Here is a 17,602-nt window from a genome sequence, read left to right as displayed (position 1 = left end):
GGTCCGGCCCATAACCAGCCCGGCTGCAAGATCTCCGACCCTTCTTCTCCCACGGTCCCACCGGCCACCGCTTCACCAGCGCCGCGCCCGTGCCGTTGAAACCGCCCCAGCCCCCAACGCCCGGACGCCTGCTCGCTACCCCGGAGGAGCCTCCCTGCTAGTGCGCGGCCGTCGCCGCGGACCTCCTCGTCTCCGCCCACCACCCGGCTTCCTTATCGCCGTGCGGTGAAGATCCATCCGGTCCTGGGATTGATTCCCTTTCTCGGTAAGTAGGAAGAACCCTAACTCGCTTTAAGAATCTGGGTTTTGTCCCCAAAACCAAACAAATTCTCATCGACCTCTATCTCTACCGACCCACTAGTTGTTCACCGATTTCTCCGCTGCACTCCGCATGGTGTGGCGGCTGATTCTCCAAGAAATTTGGGGACACTGACCTGAGGCCGTACGGAACATGGCAGCCGCCGCCATGATGATGTCCGACGACGACGATGCGGAGCCGCAGGTCAGCGCGGTGGAGAACTACTACCTTGTTGACTCCCTGAAGCACCCTGTTTGCTTCTCCACCCTGCCGCTCCGGCATAGGGACACCGATGATGTCCCTGAATGCAAGAATAGACTGGGGCTGTGGGGGACAGCAGACCGCATCAAGACGGTGTACAAGGAGGTGGTGGCCTGGAGGCTGGTTCTTGAGGGTAAGCAGCCTGAGATCGCGGTGCTTGTTGCGGATGGTGGTGGGTGGATACGCCTTGTGAAGCCCAAGAACAGCTACGAGGAGATGGTCAGGACTGTGCTGATCACGGCACAGATGCTGCATTTCCTCAGGAGGAAGCCTGATGAGCCAGAGAAGAACTTGTGGAGCCATCTTCGAAAAGTTTTCGAGTACTTTCCTTGCATGCTCTATGTTGTGTTAGTCCTTTTGTTGGGTGGTGCACTGTTGAGGCTTACAGAGTTGACTTGTTGTTCTGCAGCAAGTTTGATGTTAGACCCTCAGAGGATGACTTCAGGGACCACAGCTCACTGATGAAGCATTTTGTGGAGAAAGATCCTGTCTTAGCAAAGTCAGAGGTATTTGTCTTATCCTTGTTGTCAGCAATTCTCAGTTGTGATGGTTAGCATAGCACTGTCTAACATGATTGTGAATCAATATATAAGTTATGACTTATGAGGGGTTAGCTGCATATTCACACCTTGTCTGTTGCCTTGAGCTGTGTTATGTTTACTATTCTACTTAGTTGCCATAGACAAAATATCTTAGATTAAAACTTTTTCGGCATGTCTGAGATTGTTTAGCTATCGTTCTTACCATTAGAATTGTATTTGATATCTGGTTTGGATTGCCATTATTTGATGTTGGATTTGTGATGCTTATAACCTTAGATGATAATGACCTAATGGATTGAGATGAACATAGGCTATGGAGCCTTTCTTCCTTCCTCTAACTCTCTAACTAACTTAAGTGATTGTAACAGCTTTTTATTGTGTTTGATTGATGTCATTTGTAAGGTAATCTGAACCTTTATGATGATTATTAGAAATTCTTTTCTATGATGATTATTTGACAGATTTTGCGAGTATTTGTTGAAGGACGATCTAGGAAAAATATCAGTGAGGTATGTGACCTATTTTGCATTTTCATAAAAGTTTGTGAAGAACCATTAGTCACAAATTAATTGGTTCTCTTAATACAATTTCGACTAGGTTGTTGCAGATAACATTGAGACCAAGCAGCCGTTCATTGCTGATGATGAGGACATGGATGAGATGGTCACTGAGGATGCTAATAATGAATCTGATGAAGAGGATGAAGATTTGTTTGATTCAATATGTGCCATTTGTGACAATGGAGGAGACATATTATGGTAGGTGCAATCCTTGATATGGTTGTGTAGGCTACATGAAAATATTCTGTTGAGAATCTTGGAAGCTTGAAGTTTATTTAGTTCTTAGTTTTTCATGTCTTATATATTGAATGCAGTAACACGCACTATCAGTATATTCGGATCTATTAAACCTGAGTTATTAGCCCATAGGAGTTGTATGAGGAAGGAGGTGAGGTATATGGCAGTAGATGTCAAAGGTCCAGGTGTCTACCTTCTATCAATAAATTAGATGCCGTGCAGCTTTGATTAATGAAGCAAGTTCTCCATCAAAGTTGCTACATCAATTCAACCTAGGTTTCTCTAGCTCCTGGACCCTGCTTTTACTGCATGCTGGTCGGTTGGTGGAAAATGCACCCACTGGAAGCTTGGTCGCAACATTCTTGGATGCATATTAATCATTTATATGCAATCTCTGCTGGTTATTTTATTGCTTGTGTTTTCATCCTTAAAAAAACTTTTTGAATTAATTACGAAATTTGTGATGTGACGTGGTTACGAAAAAGCCTTTTGAATTAATCTTTTTCTTTCTTTGGCCTACTTGTTTCATTTTTCTACTAGCTGTGATGGCCCGTGTATGCGCTCCTTCCATGCAAAAATAGGGAGCGGTGAAGACTCCTATTGTGATACCCTTGGATACACTGAGGCACAAGTTGAGGTATCTGTCAAACCTCTGAGTGATGGATTAGGGGCTTGGATTTGTTGTTATAATTCTATATTGAAATGTCTTTCTGTTGTGTAGGCAATGAAAATATTCCTGTGCAAGAACTGTGAGTATAAGCAGCATCAATGTTTTATATGTGGAGTGTTGGAGCCTTCAGATGGTGCAGCAGCTAAGGTATGCTAGCATTGCCAAAAAAATAGGGATTTATACATAAACATTCTCACAAGTCGGGGTGTTAGTCAAAAGCATCAAAAGCACCCACAATTTTCTCACCAGTCTTAGACCTGCAAGGATCTGTGGTAATAGTCTATATCCAAAGGATGGGAGGCGAAGGGATCTCATGCTGCTTCCTCCAGTTGTGCTAATAAGTGGATCACTGGGAATGATTTTACCTTTGTTTTTACAATAAATCTCAATTCTCCATTGTGCTGGAATGCCATGTAAACCACATAAGATGGTACTTGGGGTATGCCTTGCCTGCTTTTTTTTCACTACATAAAAATTGTGGGCATTGCCCTGATGCTATGTCTGTTTCAGTTCTTTTCATAAGCACCCTAATTTATGACAGGTTTGTGCAGAATCCCTACAAAGATGATTGCTGTGACTTAAGCTGTTAATCTTGCAATATCAATGAATTTTCATTAGCTTCCGTCTAATTTTCATTTCACAGTAGTGTCATTCTCCTTGCTGACACATCATGATTTTACCATATTGCCACATTATGAAGCTGTAAAGATTCTTGTCCAGTTGTTTTAGGCGTTGAATTCCTATAAAACCAACACCTTTCACCTAGGACCTCAGTATAAGGCTAGCAATATTTTCTAATTGATTTTCTGAAATGTTAAAGAGAATTGCAATAATTTTAGTCACAGCAACTCTGTAGTAGGGCTGGTAGGGCCGTTTGATACCAATGCTGGCAGCATCTATTTGATGACAATTTACTCATTATCCGATTAGTTAATAATGTAATGGAGATGGCCTGTCCCTATTTTAAGTACCTGCAGACATATTTAAAAGTACAATGTCTTCCCTTGTGGCCTTGCGAGTAAACAGGCATGAATGCACTTGTGCTCATCTTGTCCATTTAGCTGAGATGGGGCCAAATTCAAGCTATACCAGCCTCCACCAATCTGCATCCTTGGGGCTATACAAATCCACACACTACTGCAGCTTAGCAGGCCCAGGATAAAAGCTCACCACTGTTAGAACTTAGAGCCCTGGTTCCAGTCCTTTCCTTAGCAACTAGTGCTGCTGATTTGCAACAATATCTGTCAGAGGAACCAACGCCAACATTTCTGTCAGGATCAAGCTCCACAGTAAAGGCTCAACATCGTCTCCTTCAAGTCTTCAACCTCAGCCCCTGGGAACCGGATCCTGTGCAGTAGTTGAAACTACCTTAGAGGGATGTCCGAGCCGCATCGCTGATCGTTGTGCATCCGACGGCAGCATCCGTGAAACTAAGAGCGTCGTTCTGTCGGTCCAAGTATGTGCTTATTTGGCCGGCCCACAAGCAGCCCAACCGGATCTCTTCTTGCTCTCGCTTGTTCCAGACATCCGTTGACCGTCGTATTTGCTCCGTCGCCTGGGACAATGGAGAAACGAAGCTCGGCGCAGTGCCGCCGCCTCTGTCTAGCCGGCATCGCCACTGGAGTTAGATCGACCGCCACGCCGTTGAGGCCGTGACGCATCGCCGAGCCCAAAAGGCCATGGTATGGAGGAAGCCCAGGATGCTAGTACACCATGGGACAGAGGACGGCCAGTGCGCCGATTCAGCACCACACGCGATCTTCAGGGCACGGCATGCAAGCTTTATCCTTGAAGCGTGGCCCCACACATTTTCAAACAAGAATTCTTGGAGCAACCAAGTCTGCATATGTTCAGTAATGTCCATCTCTTCACTTTTATTTCTTGAGAAGAGGTAACTGTATATGTATAACATGCAGAATTGACATTGTTTTGCCATACTGAAATCCCGTTCTCTTTGTCCATACTGAATTCTTCTTCAATTCGGCAAAACATTCAGTTCTGAAAGCAATAAGTCATCACAAACTCCATTGGTCTAATATTCTCAATTTACAGATCCATCATTTAGCAAATGTCAATCGCAGTCAATCACCATTGATCCACAATGACAATACACAAAATAATTGGTCTCAATCTCCAACCATTCAGAATTGATTCACAATCAAATACACGAAACAAGTAATCGAGATGCTTCAACGCCTTAATCAATTCGGCCACCGGATTTGTTGCATCACGTTACTAGGACCTCCAGCCGCGATGCTCCAAACCTCCTGACGCAGCCCTTCCGTGGCGACGCGGCAGTCGCCCTGCCTCCTGCGACAGCACCAGCTCGGTGGAGCATGTGGATCTCCGGCCAGCGATGGCATTGGGTCGTCGTGATGTTCGACCTTCTTGCAGTGGTGACGGCATGGCGGAGTCCCTCTGCGAGACTGCAACCGAACTTGGGATGCAGGGAGGTGGCGGCTGGAAGAGAGGGAAGAAGCCAGCGGAGAGACTTGGGCTGTGTTACTGGGCCGTTGTTTCACAGATGCTACCGTTGGATGCGCAACGAACGGCGATGCGGCTCGGTCGTCCCACTGAGGTAGTTTCAACTATTGCAGAGGATCCGTCCCAGCCTCTGAGGCAAGCTCCAGCATTCGTTGCTTCGCAACCTTAAGCAACAAGGCATGCCAGCTACTATTTTCTTTGTGTCTGTGTTAGGGGCTGGGATTGGTCAACCAGCTGAGAGCTCATTAGGGCAGCTCCACCTCCAAAAGCCTGGCCTCAGTGGTTGTTGTCCCTTCACCATCAAGTTAGTCACCAAGTTAGGACCGTCAGGAAGGTTAGCTCTAAATAACGAACTCTATCTCTTAAGGTTTGGAAAGTCTCTATGTTAGAACACTCAGGTAAGGAAGCACAGTTAGAAGCCTATAAATATAAGTCCGTGGTTTCATGTTATGAGTAAAGGAATAGAAGGGACAGCCATTGTAGATGTCAAGCCTTCTTTCCCTCCTTCCCTCTAGCCGTACACCGCCTCTCATCACTGCCACTTCCTTGCGCAGCTGCCTTCAATGCCGGCCACCGACTATCACCTATTTTCCCTTAGGTCACCTAAGATCCCATCCCTAATCTAAATCCACGCACACAACAGTTGGTTTATTTGAAAATTTTAGGAGCTTCTGGGGTTGGGGGTCTTATGGAGCAAAACCAAACCCAAATATTTTTTAAAATTTAGCCGCTGGAAGAATCTTTTTAAATTGAGCAGAAAATGTTGTAGCATTTTTAAAAATAAATTTTTTCATTGCTAATTTTATTGGATGGCACATTGGTCCTGATGCTGACATTTGATAAGCTGATGGACGTGAGTTTGGGCAAAAAACCATGCCTATTGAGGGTAGTGAGCATGCCTGTAGGCAAAACATGTCCAGCGGGTATGGGTATGTACACTTTCTATCTGTACATGTACCCACTGCCCGATTGCCATCAGGCCGTCATTAGTAGCATCTGGCTGTATGCCTAGAATTACTAGGAAATTAATTTCTTTTTTCCTGTTCAATATTTTAAATTGAGTAATTTTATTGTTCTAGCAGTTAGGAAGTGCATCACTGCATCTCATAAACCACAAGTGCAGAAAGCTTATTGCTCTACAATTTTCAATGCATGTTTTGTTTCTGTGATTACTAATTCCTGCATCATTCAGGTATTTCTGTGTAACAATGCTACGTGCGGACACTTTTACCACCCCAAATGTGTTGCAAAGCAACTTCACCCTAACAACAGAAATGAAGCCACTGAGTTGGAGAAGAATATAACAGAAGGATTTTCATTTACATGTCCCATTCACTGGTGCTTTCGTTGTAAAGGTTTGGAGGATAGAACACAAGAGCCTTTGCAATTTGCTGTCTGCCGACGCTGTCCGAAGTCATATCATCGAAAGTGTTTGCCAAGGTGCTATTACAAGACTCGTTCTCAATCTTGCTTTTTAATTTTAGTAGTTACTCCCTCCATTCCAAAATGTAAGAGGCTTTAGTTTTGTCCTAAGTCACTTCTCTAACTTTGACCAAGTTTATAGAAAAATTGCACCAACTTCTAGTTTTATTAAATCCACCATGAAATGTCTTGATAATGCATTTATCTTTTTTTTGAAACTGTACAGCAGGGGAGACCCCCACTATGGTAAAATATATTAAATATAGGAAAGGAAAATAACTATGCACGGACAAGAGTCCAAAGGGCACCAAAGCACCCAAAGAGAAAAAGACGTCAGGGAGGGGCCTCAAAGAAAGCTAAGAGTTAGGGCTAAATATGTCCATTGCTGACCCAGTTAAGAAAGGTCTGTTTTTTGTTTTCCTTGATTCTGTGGGCTTGAAGTCTTGCCTCCTCTATGAAATTGGACATCCAGTCCTGGACTGCTGGTCTTTTCCTTTCAAAGATGAGATTATTCCTTTGCAGAGAATGCATTTATCTGGTATTGTAGATCTTAATATATTTTTCTATAAACATGGTCAAAGTTAGAGAAGTTTGACTTAGGACAAAACTAAAACCTCTTACATTTCAGAGGAAGTATCTAGTCTCTTATTCTTCTCATACATCAAATTATTTTGCAGAGAAATTTCCTTTCAAGATATTGAAGAGGAGGAAATCATCACAAGGGCTTGGGAGTTATCAAAAAGAATCTTGATTTACTGCCAGTATGTAACCTTGTCAGTCGTTCAATTCCTTGTGTACATTGCTCAAACCACTGACTTCTCAAGTTCTTATAAACTATCACAGGGACCATGAGATCAATAGTGAAATTGATACACCTGTCAGGGATCATATAGAGTTTCCAAAGATTCGAAAACCAGCTCAAGGAGCTAAGTTGCTGGTTAAGAAGAAAAAAAGGACTTTCAGTGAGGCAGTTCTTGATCAACCTTCGATAGATACTGGGAAAATGAAAGGCATGGTCCGTGTGCAAAAAAGCGAACAAATCAAACAAACCAGCAGGGAAGTTTCTACGAAGAGTTTCACTGAGGACCTTGTTTTCAAACCTGAAAAGAAGAAAGTCAAGCTTTTGAAAGAGAAAATACAGCCAGAACCACGTGTAAGCAGTCCAAAACCTGTAAAAGAGCAAGAGCTGGTAGTTTTGCCTTCATCTGCTACAAGGAAGATTCCCCTGAGTTTATTTCCTATAGTGGATAGTGAAGTTGAAAAGAGGTGAGTCACTTGGCTATATACTTGGGTAGTGAAGTCTATAGTTCACATGGTATATGACTATGTGTGCAAAATTTTGTGAGCATGCATTAGTTCCCTACATGACTGTCAGAACTGGTCAGGGCCTGGGAATTTTGTTCGTTTATCTTGTCACAGATTCTTCTCCTGTTTTAGCATTAGTGGGAGATGATGAAATGTTTTTTTGTTATTTTTTTATCTTAGTTTCATGTATGTGCATTTATTAGATGATGAAACAATGTCTGAAGTCCATGCAGTATTAAATGAGATCTTTCATTTACAGGGTCATTGCCATACTGGGAAATGAAGCCTCTAAATTGACACTGAAAGATGTTACAAGGAAATGCAGTGTGCCAACAACTCATGTATACTCTGGCAGGCAGACAGACAAGATTGCGCAGGGAAAGATTGAGCGTTCTGTTCAGGTGCTTTTATATTTCATCATAAAACAATTACAAATTAGGATTTTGTGCTTGCCATTATTTTTATTGACATCTTGAGGATGGTTTTTAGGCTGTAGGAGCTGCTTTAAAAAAGCTGGAAAATGGAGGTAATGTCAATGATGCTAAAGCAGTATGTGAACCTGATGTTTTGAGACAGCTTGCAAAATGGCATGTAAGTAAGGCTGCTACCTCCCATCCTTAAATGTATGAAGTTTAGGACAAGCAAATTAGTTCGTGTTTGACTAATTTGCTTGTCTGAAACGTCATGTATTTGTCCTAAACATCGTATATTTGCCCTAAATGTAATATATTTGACAGTGGAGGCAGTAATACATATTTATTCATTTTTTGGTTCTACTGTTTTTTGTGACATGCATTGCAGTAATGGCATTCCTACTTTGAAATTCTTTTGTGTACTCTTTTCTGTGTGTTTGAGGTAGATTTGCAAGAAATGTGCTGAAATTGTTCATTTTTCTATGTTAATATATATTATGCTTATATCTCAATCTGCACTTTGCTTGTTATTTCATTATTACTGTCGTCGTCGATATATCTATTTTAGCTAAATGTTATCTTCCCAATGTTAGTGCATGCTATGTGGATGTCAAGTTGCTAGTTTGTCCTTTTCTATTTTAATGGAAATAAGCATGAACATATTATATCTGATTGGATACATGGTTGAACGCGTTTAAGTGGACTTATGATATGTTGCAATCACAAATTTCTCTTCTGCATCATAGCATTCTCTTTTGAGTAGTTTGCAGTAATAAGCACTTCTTTATTCTTTCTTAGTTAGTAGCCAATCAATTTATGAACTTATATGTTTTTTCTCTTACCAGAGTAAGTTCAGAGTATATTTATCACCTTTTATTCATGGCACACGCTACAGTTCTTTTGGTCGACATTTTACGAAGGTGGAAAAGCTTGTTGAGGTATATTGAAATCTACATATCATGTTGAGATACCATGTATAATTAGGTGGTTGAAATCCACACTACAGTTCTCTTGTTGAGGTATATAAGAAAAGTTGATTGTATCACTTTTTAAACTGTAAATTTTTCTACATCTTGTGAGATATTGAAATTTACAGGAGCAACCAAGCTCGAGATTTTTGAACTTGTTAAAACAAATTCCTGTTATAATTCTTGATCGTGTTGGGTCCTTGAAACACATACCTTAATGTATTTAACAGCTGGAGTTTGCTTTCTGCTTCTCTTGAATTTGAATCATGTGCACTTTATGGATAAGTGTTATATCATAGAAAACACAATCTGCAGACCTTGGAATAAGAATGTGAATTTGGTAATTGTGTTTGTAAGCACTTTGTACGCACCATACAAGTAAAGTAAGGAGTGGGCAGATGTGAAAAAATGGAAATGAGAGAAAACTATGGAAGAAGAGGCTAAATTGTCTTTATATGTAATTGCTCCCATTCATAACCCCTACTGTTATCTGTTATTTCTGCTGATTGAATAATGGGGATGCCTAAGTTATGTTCATATGATCATATCTAAACTTAATTACTTAAGCATGTTTTTGAAACTTCTCAAGATGCAACCCATTAAAAAAAATACCTAAAGTTCAATCACAGAAAAATGTGGGGCAAAAGGAAAACATACTTAAAAAAGGAAAAGTAGCAGGAAAAACAAACTTGTTCTAAAATGCATCTGCAGAATATGATGATGAGAGGAGAAATGGAAGGAGTGGAACTATGGCAATGTCACAGGGATGTGGGGTTGTATGGGGAATTGAGCATAGTTCATGGAGGTGGGAGGTGGGAGGAAGGGAAAGTTATGTATTTTTAGTATGGATAATATGGTGTGTACCATAGTTACCCCTTGAATATTTATTATATTATTCCATATTCATCATTAACTTGCTTGTTTCTTCTTACAGATTGCTGATAAACTTCACTGGTATGTGGAACCTGGTGACACGGTATGTTTCTTTTCTTAGTATGAGCAGCACATTGTGTATCATCATTTAGTATAGTCATGGATAACGCACGACAGGTCCTGCTGGGAGCTAGCGCGCACCCTATCCTGCCTTACCGACCAGCTGTTTTGGTTAAACCGCAATTTCCTTCCCCTGCCTTCTCTTTTGTTGAGATTGTAACCTCCCTCTTTTTTTTTTCTTTCTTTCCAGTGATCTCCTTCTATCTCCTCATTTCTTCCTTTTCTGCCCCTCCTATAAGGCTATAACAGATATGATGGGCGATGGGCTGATGGCTTCCCTTGCATTTATTGAACTCCATAGATTTATTGCCCTGACGTATATACGATGGATCACTTCATACCCCAATCTACAAAACCAGATGTTTTACCCCCTAAACAAGTGAAAACCATTTATATAACCCCCTACGGTGGTTTTCCAACACCGTTTTGCTGACTTGGCATGCCATGTTGGATAGAGTTGACACCTTGATGTTTAGGGCCCACTTGCCGGTTCTTTTATTCATCTACACCCTCTCTCTCCTATCCTCTTTGATGTTTTGCCGACGGACCGAAAGCCCAGCCTCGTCCGTGGCTTCCTTGGCGGGCTTCGCCTTCCTGTTACAGCGCCGGCGGCAGGCAAGGGCGCGTGGCATCTTTGGAGGATGCACTAGTGGTGGACCAAAAGCTCGACCTGGTTCGCGGTCTCCTTGGCAGCGCCGGTCACGAGTGAGCCGAAGAGCCGGCGGTCCCGGCACCGGCAGGCACTTTGGCCAACCCATATTGCAGCTAGCCGGAAGTTGAAGAGGCAACCCTGCCGCCCAAATTAAGCTTCTCAATGCTGGAAATTGAGTTCCACAGTGCTGCGGTTGAGATTTCCATCCCCAAATTGAGTTTTTTAGTGCTGCAATTGAGATCCCTATCACCTGAATCGAGATCCTTGCCACTGGAATCGAGCTTTGGCCTTCTCCCTCGAGCAAACCACAGCCTAGATTGAGCTTCTCGTTGCAGAGCTTGAGCTCCCAGCCACTCGAATCAAGCTTGTTGATGTTGGGAATCACTCCCTCACTTTCTAGAATGTGTCTGTGATAGACACCTGGAAAGTGAGGGAAGTAGTTTTTTCGGTGATGCTGGCCACCATAGAGGAAAACTAGTGTCTGTGATAGACACCTAGAAAGTGAGGGAGTGATTCCCAACAGTCGACGGCAAGCGAGGGCCAGCCAGGGAGAGCCGAAGGGGAAGCGCATGGAGAGGAGCAGCGAGCTAGTGCGCGACCTCACACCGAGGACCGGCGCTGGAGGAGGCAGCGATGATGAGGATAGCAGAGCGGCTTTGCTGGCGGGTAGTGTGGGAAGCCTACGCCATGTAGTGGTGCAAGCGCGGGCATGATGCGTGAGAGCTCGACGCCATCGAGGCGTGCCTACAGGCGGCAGGCTGCTTGTTGGGGATGAAGGATAGGGTCGAGAGAGAGAGTGAAAGGGATGGGGAATGATGGGGTGGAGGGGTAATTTTTTAATGGAAATAAATATACCCACTTACAGGTGGGCCTATATGCTAGCGTGGCTAACCATGCTAGCGTGGCGGGTCATGGTGGCAAAACAGCTTTAGAAAACCACCATATGGGGTTATTTGAATGGTTTTATATACTTTAAGGGCTACAATACCTCGTTTTATAGTTGAGGGGGTTATGTAGTCCACCCCCAATACGTTGGGGGGTTATATAGACTTTTTCCTATTGCCCTGACTCCTGCCTTCCTGTTTGATAACACCATGGCTTTAAAACCATGTCTTTTTCCACTAGTCTTCCGCCATATAACTTGTCCGCAAAACTGGCTCCCATGGTCTTCCGAAGGATCAATAAGAACAGTTCTTTTATTCATTTTATTATTTGGTAACAACTTATGTACAAATTGTGTATCAACTTAAATGAATATCAGGCGCCAAATTTTGTATAGACTGCGTAATAACTGAAATTTAACTATGATTTTGAAGTACAGATTTTACTAAGCATTAGAATGTACTGTGACTTGGTAGCAACTTCAGCGAATATTTTGTAACAAATTATATAGAGATTGTGTTATGGTCCAAACTCATATTCCAACTTACTGTAGCATTCTTGTGTGAGGGTCATTTGCTTACTTTAGTGAAGGTTTAGTATCAGGTTACATGGAGTATAATGTAACAACTTTCGCGGTTTTTTTCATTTGTAATAAGTGCGCATAACAATTAGTAAGTGTGTGGCCATTAATTAGTTACAGTTTGTGTCCAATAATTGGTGCATGCTTTGGCCCAAAATACCATCCGCACGTGCTCATGTGATCCATTTCTTAGTGCACCATTCAACCCAGACGTGTACAAAATAATCCAGGCAAATCACCCCTTGCTGAGTCATGATTGTGTTGTTGCGCGTTGAGTGCAGAGCGCGGCTCATGATGGAAGCAAACTTTCTGATTTAATATTGCCGTCCTTTGGCGTACTTGTCTTTAGCAGTTTCAAAAACTCTAAAGAAATCCTCAATAGAGAAAAAGGACTGTTAATGTAACAAAAAAATTAGTGATACTGGTATGCCCCCATGTTCTTGACCCTTTGTTTTGTATGTCCTATACTCCTATGCCTATGAATGATTGTAGTGGAAATGATGTATTGGTGCATGTTAACAAGGGTTATACGTTTGATATATCATTATAGAGGTCAATTATATTACAACTTTTGTTCTTATGCTTATCAGTTGCTCAAATAATAGGCGAAAACATTTTTTAATAAGAAAACCAGGAATGAAATTGAAGGTTCTGGACGAAGTTATTTCATGAAGTTGCTTTGTATAAATGTTTTATAGTATGGGGGTTTCCTTTATGAATGCAAGTATAATCGGTTCCGATGTTGTTGTTGCACATGTTTATGATCATTTTAAGCTCCATTAATCTTGCAGATAGTGGATTTCTGTTGTGGTGCAAACGATTTCAGCCGGCTGTTGAAAGAAAAACTTGACAAAGTTCAGAAGAAATGCCATTTCAAGAATTATGATCTTATCCAACCAAAGGTGAAACTGAAGACAATTGAATCCTTTTTTCTTTGATTGGTTTTCTTTTTAAACCATTAAATCATTGTTTCAGTGACCCAACCAGACGTCATTACTTTCTTTTAATGAAATGGAACTTTTAAAACTGATGACTAGAAAGTACCTTTATTGACTTCCAGTTCCTTGTTATTGATTACAATTTAATTTATGATCATACTATCCATTCAAAGTTGCAGTTAAAAAGTTTCAAGCTTTAACTGTTCATCATACTTAGTTCTTCAAAGTTTTTGCTTCATGTAACCTGTATGTGCTTTCTACATTGCAGAATCACTTCGGCTTTGAAAAGAGGGATTGGATGACTGTCAAGCTGAATGAGCTGCCTCGTGGATCTCAACTAGTATGTTCTATTTCAAATTTATTAGACACAATTTAGGGTATCTTAAATAATTATAACTTTTCATTGTTTCTTGATTAGATTATGGGGCTTAATCCTCCATTTGGGGTCAAAGCAAGTCTTGCAAACAAATTTATTGACAAAGCATTGTCATTCAAGCCTAAGCTCGTTGTACTAATTGTCCCTAAAGAAACTAAAAGGTATGCACCATATTCCTGCTGGCAGAATATTTTGCTGACATCTCCTTCTCACATTTCCTTTTGGGAAATTTGTGTTTCCTTTGTGCTTTCATTCTCTGGGTATATCCAGGTTAGATCAAAAGAAGACGCCTTATGATTTGATTTGGGAGGACAGTGAATGTCTTGCTGGGAAGGTAATAAACTTTTATGCATTTTATTGAAATTCATTGAGCTTTTCGTTCTCCAGCTGTTTTTGCCTGACATCTTTCTTGTAATTTGCAGGCATTCTATTTGCCTGGTTCTGTGGATCTTAATGATAAAACAGTTGAAGGGTGGAATGCATCTGCACCACCCCTCTACCTGTGGAGTCGTCCTGATTGGACAAAGAAGCACATGAAAATAGCTGAAGAGCATAGTCACACCAGCATGGGGAAGAAGAAACCTCGCCATGTTGACTCTCTATCAGATGACCCTGTGAGGGAAGAAGCTGAACCTTCTGACAAAATAAAAACTAGATCAGGGAAAGGAAAGGAGAATACAGGAAAAGCATCTTTCCATTCCAAAGAGGATAATATATTGGATGATCTTCCAGTGAGGAAACAAGCTGAGGCTACCAACAAATGGAACTCTAGGTCAGGGAAAGAGAGAGGGACAGACAAGACTGCATGCAATGACAGAGAGGCCAACCTACCTGATGACCATGCTGCTAAGAAGCAAGCTAGATCTGAAGAAGAGAGAGGAACTCTAGGGAAGATTGCAGTCCATGTGAAAGAGGCTAATATGTCAGATAACCTTCCAGTTAAGAAACAATCTGAACCTACCAGCAGGGTCATCCCAGGGAAAGAGAAAGAGAATGGCAGTTATGAAAACAGATCTGATAACAGGAGGAAGTGGACACCTGATCATGTAGAGAGCCTCCCTCCCGAAAAGCAAGTGGAAGTTGCATATGAGGAAACAAAAGTTACTATTCCTAGGAAAGAGAGTATTCATAATGAACACAGAGGTGCTTGCCACGAAAATAGAAGAAATTCTCATGGAGAGGAAATCAAGAGCCGGCACAACTATCAGCAAACAGCAGCAGGGATGCTGAATGTCAAGTCCATGGATGGAGGGGATTCTGACATGAGTATCCCATCCCCTGACAGCAATAATGCTGGAAGCAAATCCAGAAGCTATTCCCCTGCTATACCAACTGAACACCCTTCTGATAGGATAGCCCACCCAGATAGTTACTGTCCCTCAGAAGAACTTTATGACCCTATGCTAAACAGGGCTAATCTTAAGGGAAGTTATTTGGCAAGCAATGATGAATACTTTGATGAACTCAAGTATGCTGACATTGACAATAGCTCAAGGATGAGGGGCTCCAGCATTGATGAAGTAACCAAACCCTATATTGGCGCATCAACCAGTCTGTACAGCTCTCAGTCTAGAGACGATGGCAGCTTCTACAGGCGTCCGAGCTCAGAAGACTTGAACACTTCTACTGGGAGGAACCTAGTTGCTGATGTGGCTATGCAAGGACACGGCATAAGATATGATGGCCATGGTGACAGTTGCCAAGCTAGTAAGATCCCGCTAGCCACGGGCTCACAAACACATCTAAGTATGAATGGTGGAACTGGTGCTGATTACCCGTTGGCAAGATTCTCCCTAGGATCTTCTGGTGCTAGATTTAGCCAGCCTGCATCTACTCCCTCTTTTGGGCTCTCAGGTTCAGGCTTACAACGAGGTTCGGTAATGGACAAGTATGGGTACGGGCTCTTGGGTCCAAGTGGGCCACAGAGCTCCATTATTGATAGATATGCTCCCTCTCTTGATGGAAGAAACAACACAAGACCGGAGAGCTCCTTGCCTCAACAGTACCCATTCGGACGACAGGGCTCTTATGGTGGTGGGTGGCCGCAGAACTGACAATTGGAGTTTGAGGTGATGATGTCTGCTGACATGCCTTTTAGCGGTCCTTTTCATTCAAGGCATGGTAGTACTGATTGTACAGAAGGTGCGAACTCCGGCGTTGTTTAGTGACTAAGATTAGCAATCTTTTTTTTTGAGCAGACTGTTTCACATTATAATAGCATTCGGGGGGAAGTAGAATGCCTGTCGTGAATGCTGCGTAGTGTAGAGAGGCAGCATTGGCCAGTTGGGTTCCGTAATTGTGAATCTATGATATGTAATGCCTGTTGCATCTGCACAGGACGAACGACTGAAGAGCAGGCAAAACATTTTTCGGAAGGCCTGGACAGGCTTTATTTGTATATATATCACTAACTTACGCTTGATTTAATGGTTCTTGTTATTGGCTTGTAGCGTTTTTACGTGCTGCCCAAAGACTTGTGCCAGGCATTCAGCGAGCCTGCGAATCTGTGTTGCAAAAATATTGGCAAAGGTTATCGACGCTGTATGCGAAAACGTAATGCCTTCATGAGGCTTCCTAAGTAAAGCCCAAGGTAAGTGGGCAGAATTAAACAGCCTAAAGTTTACCCATCACATCGGATGTAATGCCTTCATGAGGTTTCCTAAGTAAAGCCCAAGAGTTTACCCATCACATCGGATGTAATACCTTCATGAGGCTTCCAAAGTAAAGCCCAAGGTAAGTGGGCAGAATTAAACAGCAGGACTCTTCGGATATACCTCCTAATATCCTAAAGTTTACTCATCACATCGGATGTTTAGTGCCCATCACATCGGATGTTTGGATACTAATTATCGGATGTTTAGATACTAATTAGGAGTATGTTTTATTAAACATAGACTATTTACAAAACCCATTGCACATATGGAGTCTAATTCGCGAGACGAATCTATTGAGCCTAATTAATCCATGGTTAGCAATTGGTTTTATAATTAGCTCATGTTTAATGGTTCTACAATTAGTTTTATAATTAGCTCATGTTTAGTCTAATTAGTATCCGAGCGATGTGACACTTCTAAAGTTTAGCACCTCGTATCCAAACACCTCCTGCTTGTGAGAAGAACTCAGAACATGTCAGATTGTTCAAAACGTGGGACTCGAAACATGTCATGTTGTTCTAGAACATTTAGGATTGTTTCAGAATGAATAATTTTTTTCTGAAATATTTAGAATTAGTTTGGAACAAATTACAATCACATGAGAAAAAAGTTTCCAAAAGGAAAAGGAAAAATTGGATTTATGGCATAGAAAGGTCCACGCCCACTTCTGTTATTCTTTTTCTGTTTTTATTTTCCCACTTTCTTCTCATATTGGAGAAGGCGAAATGCCATATTTACCCTTGGGCTCTTATTATTCTCGGGAGAACTTCAGGTGTTCTAGCACCTTGAGGTGCTCCCGTGCTCTACAGGCTGCGGAAAGCACCCGAAGGTGCCCTGTTTATTTAGGTTTATCTGAAAATCAATTATCTGATAATCTGAATTTTTGGAGATTCTGTTATCGAGAGAATCTGCGAACGGGATAAGCTAGAAGTTTGACAATCTTGATTATTTGTAGTTGATTATGTGTTCTAAGTGTAAAATGATCTCTACATCCCCGTGGCTTATGATAGCTCATTTGATTCGCGACTCATTAGTATGAGTAGAAGATGATTTTGACAATATTTTTGAAGTTTGTATAACATAAATTTTGATAAAATAATTAGTAGTACATCTATCATCCATATACCCCACATGTCATCCTCCCTTTTCTTATCTTCTTTCTTTTTTCCTTCCTTTTTTTATAACGCTTTTTTTCCTTCCTTATCTTCTCCATGCCATCCGTCGCCTCCATCCGAGCCCAGCTGCGCCGCCCCCATGGCGGGCTTGTCCGCCGCCGCGCTACCCCCACACCCCAAGCCGCCCGCCGCGCCTCGCCTCCCTTCTTGCCCGCCGCCACGCCCCCGGCCGCCGCCCGCCGCGCCTCGCCT

The 17,602-nt window shown here is 42.1% G+C and overlaps 1 protein-coding gene across 3 annotated transcripts; it reads left to right on the top strand.

Annotated features, from left to right (window-relative positions):
• Positions 1-49: 49 nt before the first annotated feature.
• LOC101773721 (protein ENHANCED DOWNY MILDEW 2) lies at positions 50-16,026 on the top strand. 3 transcript variants are annotated; one of them, XM_012844037.2, is made up of 19 exons: positions 50-265; positions 459-879; positions 969-1,065; positions 1,563-1,610; positions 1,699-1,859; positions 2,439-2,535; positions 2,620-2,715; positions 6,245-6,492; positions 7,152-7,235; positions 7,318-7,740; positions 8,039-8,180; positions 8,269-8,370; positions 9,038-9,130; positions 10,095-10,136; positions 13,059-13,169; positions 13,474-13,545; positions 13,624-13,742; positions 13,852-13,915; positions 14,004-16,026. In XM_012844037.2, exons 2-19 carry the CDS (start codon positions 467-469, stop codon positions 15,633-15,635), a joined length of 4,044 nt encoding a protein of 1,347 aa, XP_012699491.1. In that variant the 5' UTR covers positions 50-265; positions 459-466; the 3' UTR covers positions 15,636-16,026. The 3 variants fall into 3 exon arrangements, with proteins under 3 accessions (XP_012699491.1, XP_004956468.1, XP_012699492.1); XM_004956411.3 differs by having other exon boundaries at positions 362-879; XM_012844038.2 differs by lacking the exons at positions 50-265; positions 459-879 and having other exon boundaries at positions 972-1,065; positions 1,709-1,859.
• Positions 16,027-17,602: the final 1,576 nt, after the last annotated feature.

This window comes from Setaria italica, chromosome II (assembly GCF_000263155.2).
Source record: "Setaria italica strain Yugu1 chromosome II, Setaria_italica_v2.0, whole genome shotgun sequence".
Classification (NCBI taxonomy): domain Eukaryota; kingdom Viridiplantae; phylum Streptophyta; class Magnoliopsida; order Poales; family Poaceae; genus Setaria; species Setaria italica.
This window is presented reverse-complemented; position numbering and strand designations above follow the sequence as displayed.

Bases quoted from the DNA above. Each gene is read 5' to 3' on its own strand.
- LOC101773721 (XM_004956411.3), top strand. From the start codon at position 452: ATGGCAGCCGCCGCCATGATGATGTCCGACGACGACGATGCGGAGCCG. The intron at 1,611-1,698 runs GTATGTGACCTA...AATTTCGACTAG, and splicing joins CTAGGAAAAATATCAGTGAG to GTTGTTGCAGATAACATTGA. The intron at 8,371-9,037 runs GTAAGTAAGGCT...TTCTCTTACCAG, and splicing joins GACAGCTTGCAAAATGGCAT to AGTAAGTTCAGAGTATATTT.